This window comes from Camellia sinensis, chromosome 15, assembly GCF_055761805.1.
Source record: "Camellia sinensis isolate YWXY chromosome 15, ASM5576180v1, whole genome shotgun sequence".
Classification (NCBI taxonomy): domain Eukaryota; kingdom Viridiplantae; phylum Streptophyta; class Magnoliopsida; order Ericales; family Theaceae; genus Camellia; species Camellia sinensis.
This window is the reverse complement of record NC_138975.1, coordinates 112127292-112138121: the sequence shown is the minus strand read 5'-3', so window position 1 is coordinate 112138121 and position 10830 is coordinate 112127292. Positions and strand designations below refer to the sequence as shown.

The 10830-nt window shown below is 37.8% G+C and overlaps 1 protein-coding gene across 2 annotated transcripts; it reads left to right on the top strand.

Moving 5' to 3' along the window:
• Positions 1-1973: 1973 nt before the first annotated feature.
• Positions 1974-4120, top strand: LOC114258509 (expansin-A15). 2 transcript variants are annotated; one of them, XM_028198476.2, is made up of 4 exons: positions 1974-2159; positions 2259-2389; positions 2819-3131; positions 3554-4120. In XM_028198476.2, the coding sequence occupies exons 2-4, from the start codon at positions 2263-2265 to the stop codon at positions 3861-3863; spliced, it is 750 nt and encodes a 249-aa protein (XP_028054277.2). In that variant the 5' UTR covers positions 1974-2159; positions 2259-2262; the 3' UTR covers positions 3864-4120. The 2 variants fall into 2 exon arrangements, with proteins under 2 accessions (XP_028054277.2, XP_028054278.2); XM_028198477.2 differs by lacking the exon at positions 1974-2159 and having other exon boundaries at positions 2173-2389.
• The last annotated feature ends 6710 nt before the right edge of the window (positions 4121-10830 follow it).

Sequence of the window (10830 nt, the reverse complement as noted above, 5' to 3'; positions counted from 1 at the left end):
GAGGCACATGGTAGTTTCCCCACGCATGGTCTATGGCCCCCCAACTTGAGATTTCTGAATTTAGACCATTGTACATACACATTCATCAATTTAGATATAAATTTAAATATATATATATATATAAAATATAATTATATTTTATTTATATTTTACTTATTTTTTTACTTTTTCTTTTAAAATCTCTACTTATATTCATGAGAAAAAAACAATCTAACATAGTGAGGAAGAGCGGGGCAAGGTTCAAGACTTGGCCCGCAAAAATTACAGTAAGTATTGAATATAATAGTAATATTATTTAACAATATTATTAATGAATTTAAAAAAAAATTATATTGTCTTAATCAGATTTTTTTATTTTTATTGTTTTAGAAGGGATATTGTCTTAATCAGATTAGTATAAGATTAAAAAAACAAATTCATCAAATCCCATTTGTAGATTTTTGTTGATTAATAATACCAAATAAGTGTTGGAATAGTGTAGAGGTATTTTTGGTATTTTTCAGTTCTGCTATGGTGTCCTAATATTACTTATTTATATTTGAAGTTTTGCATCTCTCTATCCTGTAACTCTTTTTAGATTAAAATAAATCATGGCGACAGTTGCTCTATTTTATGGTAAAATTTTTGTATTGTTATGTGGTTAACTTAATTTGTTATTTGGTTTTTGTTTATATTTCGTATCTCATCAATTTAAATTAAGTGTATTAATTCTTAGCAGCATGATGATATTGCAACCCCAAGCAGCTAGTCTAGTGGGTGCCACTTGAGACTTAGCAGTGTTTGTTCTAGATCACAGTTAAACTCCCGTTGGGAGTACTCTGCGCTTTGGAGCCACGCTAGCGGGCTCTACCCGAGATTTGTCTGATCCACGTAATCCACGTGGAAGGGGCACTTTACGTGATTCTCGAATTAGTCAAGATACGTATAAATTGATCTGAACACTCAAGCACTAAAAAAACAAACAATAAGATGACACGGCTATTATATTAAAAAAAAATTGTTGTAAAATCACATGACAGGAAACAAAATGTGCCTAGTTTGCACAGACGAAAAACCACTTAAACCAGGGCCGGCCCTAAGGTAAGGCCATTAAGGCGGTCGCCTCGGGCCCCAATTTTGAACAAACTTTAGGGTCCCTAATTAGGGGAGTGTATCATGTCATGTTATTTCATAATTGCTTTAATATTAGTTCAATTCATTTATTTTCATGTTGTTGTGTGGTGTTATTTTCATTCGTGTCCGATTGATATTTAATGTGAAAATTTTTACTTTTAGTTAAAAATAATTTAGCAAGTGTATGAAGATATTAAAATTTTTCCCATAAGTTGAATTTTATAAAATTTATTTCTACTAAATGAAATTATTCATAGAATGTTTGATTTTAATTCAATGGCATTTTTCTAATTAAAAAAATTGTACTTTATTACTATATATTTTTTATTAGATTGACTCTAAAATAGGTAACAAAAAAATACATATCTTAAATGAAAAAAAGATATTAGTCTTAATTATTATTTTACATACTTTTTTATTCAGTTACATAGAGTTAAATAAAAGATTAAAAAAATATCATGGCATCTCTTAGTGAAGATTAAAATATATAACTAATAATTCGTATTATTGAGTCGTGTTATACTTAGATTCATATTGAAAAATAGTCAATCCTAACTTACTAATTTTATATATTGCTTGAGTTGTGTCGAAAATTCTCATCTTTACCCGCAATTAATTTTAGTTCTTATAGCATTGGTAAGCTAAAAAATAAAGATTCGATTAAACTAATTGAAATTCAACTATTTTATATATATATATATATATATGTATATTTGTTATCTAAATTTTGTTAAATTGTAATGTAATAAAAATAAAATTTTATCCTTTCTGTTTTATCTACACAATTTTTTTTTTAAGGTAATAATATATGAAGGATCCAATTTAAAAAATTCGCCTTAAGCTCCTGATAACTCGGGGCGGGCCCTGGCTTAAACCTGGCTGATTTAGGTCCCCACAGCTCAGAAAGTGTCAGTAGCTGTGACATTGGCCTTGGCAAAGCCCTCTTCTTCCCCCCAACTCCACATCCATCTATTTAATTCCCACCTCACCCCCTCTCCTTCCTCACAACTTCATCCCCACCCTTTCCTCTCTCTCTCTCTCTAGAGGTCAGTCTCAATGTATCATTTTCTCTTATTTCCAAGTGATTGAAGTTAATGTGATTCCAAACAGACTAGCTAACGACAACTAGCTGTGTGCGTGTGCAGGAAAATGTCTCTTGTTTGGTTTTCCATAGTGAGCTTTCTCTCTCTGTTCTCAATTGTTCATGGGTATGATGGGGGATGGATTGATGCTCATGCCACTTTCTATGGAGGTGGTGATGGTTCTGGCACAATGGGTATGTTTGCAACAAAATATACCTGTTACTAGGCTAACAATCTTCTCTTTTTAAATTTCTATGTTTTCTTGTTTCAACACACTCCAGTTATTAGATCATGAAAGAATCTTGAAATACAAAAATTTCAAGAGTTCAAGAATCTTCTATCCCCAAATGTCTCTCCCCTATCCCAAAACATCTACAAATTAAATAATTGTGAATATTTCGAAATATGGACATTTAGGGATGAAAAGTCTAAGAACACATAATTGGATAACCTTTTTATGGGTCCCACACTCAAATGAAAAGATTTTGTAATTGGTTTTTGTTCAGGTAAAAGAACTGTTTTGGATCTATGATCCTCTTAAACATGATTTGCCTGATGGTGTACTTTAACCAAATTGCCAATTCCTATAACCAAACATTGTTTATTGTGATTTGTGGATGCAGGTGGGGCATGTGGGTATGGTAACCTATACAGCCAGGGATATGGGACTAACACAGCAGCCTTGAGCACAGCACTGTTCAACAATGGGTTGAGCTGTGGGGCTTGTTTTGAGATTAGGTGTGTGGGTGACCCAAAGTGGTGCCTCTCTGGCTCTATAGTGGTCACAGCCACCAACTTCTGCCCCCCAAACACTGCCCTCCCAAACAATGCAGGTGGGTGGTGCAACCCTCCCCAACACCATTTTGACCTCTCTCAGCCTGTCTTCCAACATATTGCTCAATACAGTGCTGGAATTATCCCTGTTTCTTACAGAAGGTATGCACTCTTGAGCTCTTATTTTATTGTACAGGTACTTTACTTAATGTGATATAACTGTTTCAGTGTTGGACCCATTTCACGTAAGACGGTTATGTCTGAGTGTGTGATCAATGTTTATGTTTTTATTTCTAACATTTGGTAGACTTTTTGTATAAAATTTATGTTTACAAATCATTGAAAAATTGAAAATCTGATCACAAAACTGGACACAACTCTTTTGTATCTAGGATTTGGTTATGTGCATGTAGAAGAGTTGCAAATCATTTTTAACGCTTAGATGTGTTTGTTAGTTTGTGTACACATGAATAAGTACAAAAACAGTTACATCCGCATGTGAGTATGTGTGCATGTGTGTTTGTTTGTATATTCATCCAAATTACACCACTATACTTGTCTTCAATCTGAATTGCAATTTCCAGAGTAGCATGTAAGAAAAGGGGAGGCATCAGATTCACAATCAACGGCCACTCTTACTTCAACCTAGTCCTAATCACCAATGTCGGCGGCGCCGGTGATATCCAAGCTGTTTCGATCAAAGGGTCAACAAGCACCGGTTGGCAGCCGATGTCGAGAAATTGGGGTCAGAACTGGCAGAGCAACACTTACCTCAACGGTCAAAGCCTCTCTTTCAAGGTCACCACCAGTGATGGCCGTACTATTGTCTCTAACAATGTTGCCCCGCCTAGTTGGTCCTTCGGCCAAACCTTTAGTGGTGCCCAGTTCAAATAATTGTGCGTGAAGCAGTTAGATCAATCATAGCAGTTATTAAGACCAAGTTTGGCTACTGTTAAAATATGTTAGTATTATATGTTAGTGATGCTAGTGGTATCATTATGTTTAGTTTGCTTTATGCTTTCGGTGCCTCAATTGGCACCCAATGTTGGCTTTCTCCTCTCTATAAAGAGAGTGTAAATCTCTTTGTAAATATACAGAATATCAATATATCAATCAATCAAATATCAATCAATAATACAGTATTTTCTACATGGTATCAGAGCAAGGTTAAGAAGCTAGTAATTCTGCTTCACCGGCGGGCGGCAACCTCGCCTTGGCCGCCCGCCGGACTCCTACACATACCTTCACTCCGCTGCCACAAATTATTCTTCTTGATCTCGACCTTCTTCAGCTGCTTTGCATAGCCGAGGATCCAAAGGCACCTTTCCAAGGAAAGGAACACCCATTTCGCAACACATTTTTGCAGCATCGCCATCACTACTATCAAACACTTCAGCATAACCGACCAAATCTAGCATTTCCGATGCGAGTTCTAGTGCTGAGTCAACACGAAGGTCGGACTCGCCGCCGGCCTGTACGCCGGCACCAGCCTGCCTGACTTGAAACGGACTCCGCACGTGTTGCATAGCGTCTTCGGCCCCAACGGTCCAGTTCACCACTGTGGAGTCTTCTCCGACGCGCAGTGCGTGCATCCCAAAGATGCTTGGTCTAGAAGGCCAGGAAATCCACCAGAGCAACCTTGCATGGTCTCCATCTATGTTGAGTCCAACCTTGGGATTATGTCCATTGGCTTCATGCTGCTCAACCCAGACGAGGCCGTCATATGGAGAGGCCCACGCAAGAACGGTATCATCAAACAATTCCTCAAGGATGTTTACCGGGGCGAGCTCGATTTTCTAGTAGTCGATGCTCCACCTGGGACCTCAGACGAGCACATCTCAATTGTCCAAGATTTCAAACTTATGCCAACCACTTTCTTTTTCACTCACATCACATGGGCTTGTTCCCACTTTCTCTCTCCTCCAACCCCACTCCACTTTCTTTTCTTTTATTTTTCTATGTATATGTTTATTCTAATTTATTCTTCAAAGCACACCCACTATGGTTTATTTATTACAACACATTTTCCCACTTTTTCAAATTCCCTTTAATCATCTCCCTCCTTTCCCTTACTTTCTTCCACCCACGATTTCACCATTTTCTTTTATTTTAATATATCTATATATATATATTTTTTTTTATTAAAAAAAAAAAAAAAAAAAAAAAAAAAACAACATACATCCCTATTTTTCTTATCCCCCATCCACAAATATTTTTCTCTATTTTCTTTATCCATTGTTTTATTTTATTTTATTTTTCTTATTACACAAAACAACATTCACAAAATCACACCAACAACATTCCACCACCTTGTCATTTTATTCATATCAGGGGCTCAACCCCGATCACAATTTTACATCAAAAAAAAAAAAAAAAAAACACCAACACCAGCAACAAATCAACCACATCCACAGGCAGGATTTTCTTCTCTACTCTGCCGCCGGTCTTTTCTTCTTGCCTCCGTCCTGAGCCGCCCTTGACGGTGTTGCCTCCGTGTTTCCTTGTCCACCGAGCACGTTCACTCCCCCAAACTCTTCCACTGCAGCATATGGCGGACCTCCAAATCGGAACATCACGGTGGCCTTCCGTTTCAGCTCCTTGTTTTCTGCCCTTAGCACGCTTATCTCTGCTCGCGCATCCTTATACATGCGTTGGAGCAGAGCCAGCTGGGAGTTTACATGCTGCACCTCATTTGTCCTACTCTGCAGCCGGTTCGACAAATTTGTGACCGCCGTCATGGTTTCCACGCATGACTTCAGAGTATACTGATTAGCCTCAATATCAGTTTGCATCGCCATTTTTTGCTCCACCGACCGTATCGGAAAGTTCAATGGAGCAAAAACAGAGGTGTTTGGTTGCGGTTCACTGGCCACCGCACCAGTTATTTCTCTTGTGGGCTCGTTCAGTTCTGGAAAGAGCGTGAGCAGGTTCTGGGTAGCTGGACGGGAAGACGAGGCCATGTTTTTGAGTTGCTAAGTGTTTCAGAGAAGGGTTGGTTTCCGGGTGTTTCAAGATTTGCAGAGACAAGCTCTCCGAGCGTTCAGAGGTTTCAGGCTAGTATGCACAGCCTTCGCCTCAACCTTGTTTTAAATAGCCAGGGCCAGCCACGCGCATCGCGCGCCTCTTGACGCCCGACAAACTGGCACGCCTTTTCATGACACATCTTGTGATAAAGTGGGCACGCCTTTTGATGGCACGCCTTTTGATAAATTGGGCACGCCTTTTGATGGCACGCCTTTTGACAGATTGAGCACACCTTTTGAGGGCACGACTTTTGAGGGCTCGATCTCTATATCCATGTATATCTTTTGGGCAGCCTATATACACACTCATACAGTATTTTCTACACCGGTCAGCTTTATCAATCCCTTTGTTTCAACCTCAAATAGGTTTCTATCTTCACACCTATTTGAGTTTGAGGGGGGGTTATACACAGTATCATGTATAAGTCGCTCATGGCGCACTCCCTAAGTCGCCCCCTTGGTGCACCACCACAACTCATTCTACATCGGTCCGACATGACCCCATAAACTGTCCCGACATTGATTCCGGTCAGCTATTACAACGGTCCGACATGACCCCGTAAACTGTCCTGCTACATCGGTCCGACATGACCCCGTAAACTGTCTTCTACAACGGTCCGACATGACCCCATAAACTGTCTTCTACAACGGTCTGACACGACCACACAGTGTCTGCTACATCGGTCCGACATGACCCCGTAAACTGTCCTACTACATCGGTCCGACATGACCCCGTAAACTGTCTTCTACAACGGTCCGACATGACCCCGTAAACTGTCTTTTACAACGGTCCGACATGACCCCGTAAACTGTCTTCTCCAACGGTCCGACATGACCCCATAAACTGTCTTCTACATCGGTCTGACACGACCACACAGTGTCTGCTACAACGGTCCGACATGACCCCGTAAACTGTCTGCTACAACGGTCCGACACGACCATACAGTGTCTCCTATCCCATTTTTAATTGTCAGCTTATTTTTCTGTTTTGTTACTCTCTCCAAACTCAAGTTGGTTAAGTTCTATCCTCCTTGAGTTTGCGGGGGGCTGTTAAAATATGTTAGTATTATATGTTAGTGATGCTAGTGGTATCATTATGTTTAGTTTGCTTTATGCTTTCGGTGCCTCAATTGGCACCCAATGTTGGCTTTCTCCTCTCTATAAAGAGAGTGTAAATCTCTTTGTAAATATACAGAATATCAATATATCAATCAATCAAATATCAATCAATAATACAGTATTTTCTACAGCTACAAAGAAAAAAGTGCACTTATTTCATCTTTTTATCTTTTTTGGGTCACATCAATCAACATCTCCTCTCTATTTTTTCCACACATAATACAAAAAAAGTCAAAAAGTGCACTTATTTAGTCTTTCCAAACTAGGCCTAAGTTTGAAATAGCTAGATTAGATCTAAAATGAGCATTTTAAGATTAAAAAAAATTGTGTTTTATGCATAATAGTATAGAAGGAACTACTGTAGAGTTGTAGATGAGTGTATTTAGAGTTGGTTTTGAGGAGTCAAAAGTGAGAAGGGCTTAGTTTTCAGGTGGTCCCTTTTGGTCATTTTCAATTTGGATGACTATTGAGGTTTTGGATTTGGCAGTGATGGGCTTTGATCTCCACCCGCCATTTTTATTTATTTAAAATTTTATTTTTGGAGGGGTTGGGAATGGGATGTTGGATTTGGAGATTTCGAGACTCAATTTCGAGTTGATGAACTAATGTTCTGGTGTTTTTTTTTTATTATTTAAAATAAATTGTTTATTCTCTTGTATTCAAAAATTTTATTTATTTATTTTTTTATAGATTTTAAATGAAATCATGTGTGCATGACATGAGAATTGTAAACTGTTAAAAGTTTTGTTGTTTGTTTAATTATATAAGCATCTCTCTAACCAATTTTTGTGCACTATATGATGGTGTCCTCACATGGCAATCTAATATAAATATTATGTTGTTGATGATGTTGCTGTAATAAGTTGTACTTACCATTTAATTCCAATGGTTTTATTTCAGAGAGATGGTTTCTCTCCAGTTGGATCACTAACTAGAGGAAAATCGTTGGACCTGCTCATTTTGGGCACGCTTCAATTATCTAAATCGTTCGTGTGATAGGATTTGTAGAAAATATAATTCATATAAAAATTTGAGTTTGATCGAATATCGGTAGTTACATGTGCATATTACATATGTCCTATAAAATTAGATGGTAAATATGATTTTAATAATGGCTGTCTATCTTTTTAAAAGAAAATGTAATTCAATTATTTAGATACCAATATATGAACAATTCTATTTTTTAGATGGATACTCTAAACACTTCAGACCATTTGAAGTAGACTAGAAAATGAGCCCACTAAGCGTAACAATACCTTTCAAGTTAGATCACCAACAAAAGAGGTGTCGAACTCTTATTTCAAATATAAAAACTTTATTATTGCACGACATTAATTTTTGGAAAAGAACAAAAAAAATGTTAGAAAAAATTGTTTGTATAACATTTTTTATCGAATATAATCTTTGATACATTCTCAATACAAAAGGAAACAACTAATTAACACATAAACATCATGACCCAAGTAAGTGCAAGAAAAATTAGAAAAGAGAGTCTTTTAAGCACTTGGCCATCTAAACTATGACTGTGGATTGAGAAAAAATGGAGATAAAAATATTGATAGGGCTGATCTCAAACTGTAGAAAAGCCCCCAAGTTAGGGTTAGCTTGAAGTAATTGCCTAATAAACTTTTGATTTTTCAAATTTCTCTTTTTATTTGTCTTAATATACTTTTAATAAGTTGATCAAGTGAAAATTTCAAAGTATTTGAATTTGGAGTCATGATGTAATAGTTTTAAATTCATTAAAATAGAGGCATAGAGTAATTTAAGAATAGAGAATCATGTATTATTACACAATAAGGCCGACACTATTTTTCCTTCTTTGGATTTAAAGGTAATAGTTGACATAACAGGTCTTTGGGCCAGGCGATGGGATATGGGCCATGGAATAATTTTACAACAAGAGTGGCCATCAAGGTCCTAATTGCCCGAGCGAACTAATCCATTGTTTCGTGAATAAAAATGTTTTGGAAACAAAAATACAAAAATATATTTACGTTATGTTTGGTTGTGTAATTTGAGGAGAAAAAGAAAAAGAAAAAAAGAAAAGTTAGGTAAAATGTGAATAAAATATACCTTGTAGGAGAGGGTTCAAGAAAGGAGTTGGAAAATTCGAAGATCGAATTCTCTAGAATATGATGAGAGGCTTAGATTCTTCAATAATCTCAACTTAGGAACACAACAACAAAGGAGATGATGGAGATAAAAGATTGGGTGAAGAAGAAGGCAAAATGGCTAGAGAATAGAATAATGGCAAGGCTCTCCCATGGATCTCCCACTTTTACTCTCAAGGTTGATAATGGAGAAGGGAAATTAGTTCTTTCCCAAGAGTTGAAAAAAAATCTCCAAAATTCATCCCTTGTAAAGCTATGGGTGGGTGCTATTTATAGGCACCTCATGATGTAGGATGGAGCCCATGTGCAGGGCACATGGGGGATATTCTCTCTAACCACCTTGTCCGAGGAGGTGACCTCTCCGAGGAGGTGACTTCTCCGAGGATGAGAAAACCCCGAAGAGGAGATCACTCCCTCGGCAAACCCTTCTTCTTAGCCACACCTAACCAATGATCCCCAATCATCCCAAAGGGTCAGGGGTAGTCCCAGAGGATGTCCTGCCGCAAAGTATTGCCGAGTCTCATGGACCCCCCGGGGTCGTGCCACCTCGACCCGGGTATAGGCTAGTTTAACCGAAGAGTGAATTTATCTCCACTCACCGTCCTCGGGATCGGGTCCTTTGTTCGGACTCCAATACGCCTATGGTTCTGGTACGTAGATCCCGGAAAGCTCCGAGCCCGCAAGTGTTCTGGGACTCATTTACGGAGCGACTTCTAGATTGCGTCTGAATCCGTTCGAAGCCAAGTGTTTCGGACCTCTAGGTTCGTAGATCCGAACCCTTTCGAGTCCGAGTGCCTCGGATCTCTAGGCTTGCCTAATACCCTTTCGAGTCCGGGCTTGAGTAAGTCTCTAAGTTCGTGGATCCGAACCCTTTCGAGACTTAGAGCGATTCAGCCCGTTTGATGGCAATAAATTTGGGCCCACCGATTCTTGGACTATTGGGCCTAAATAATTTAGTGGGCTCAAATTAGCCCCTCTTACATACCTACATTTCACCTAGTTTCACACATTTTCTCTTTCCTTTTCCAAATCTCTTCCCAAATTCCTCAACCAAACATAGTATTAGGGGATTTGAGGAGGGATTTGGAAATGAAAATAGAAATAAAAATAGTAGGTGAAACGTGAATAAAATATACTTAAATTTTACATAGTTTCACACACTTTTTTCCTTTTTCTTTCATTTCCAAATCCTTCTCTAAACTCCTCAACCAAACACAGCATTAGTGAATTATCAAAAATGGAGTGGCCGGAGGTGGCGGTTAAAGTATCATCGGAGGTCATGTGTGGAATGAGCAAAAGTAATAGTTGGGATACTCTCACTTTTTATAAGAACTCTTCTAACTTTAACCAGAATTAGATAAAACCATTTGTCAATAATTAACATCAAAGATTCCACATGGCATAAAATCTTCCTATGTGGCAAAGAGGGTTCCATAAGATTTTTTTTAGGAAAATATTATAGATCTTAAATAATTTATCAAATTTTTTATCAAAACTCTTATATAAGTATAGAACCCATACAAATCCACACGAGATAATTTAATAAAAAATTTGATAGATTATTTAGAATTCCTACCCTCACTGTTTTTTTTTTTTAACCAGCAG

Coding starts and splice junctions, on each gene's coding strand:
- LOC114258509 (XM_028198476.2), top strand. CDS start 2,263: ATGTCTCTTGTTTGGTTTTCCATAGTGAGCTTTCTCTCTCTGTTCTCA. Junction 2,390..2,818: donor TGATGGTTCTGGCACAATGG/GTATGTTTGCAA, acceptor TTGTGGATGCAG/GTGGGGCATGTGGGTATGGT. Junction 3,132..3,553: donor ATCCCTGTTTCTTACAGAAG/GTATGCACTCTT, acceptor TGCAATTTCCAG/AGTAGCATGTAAGAAAAGGG.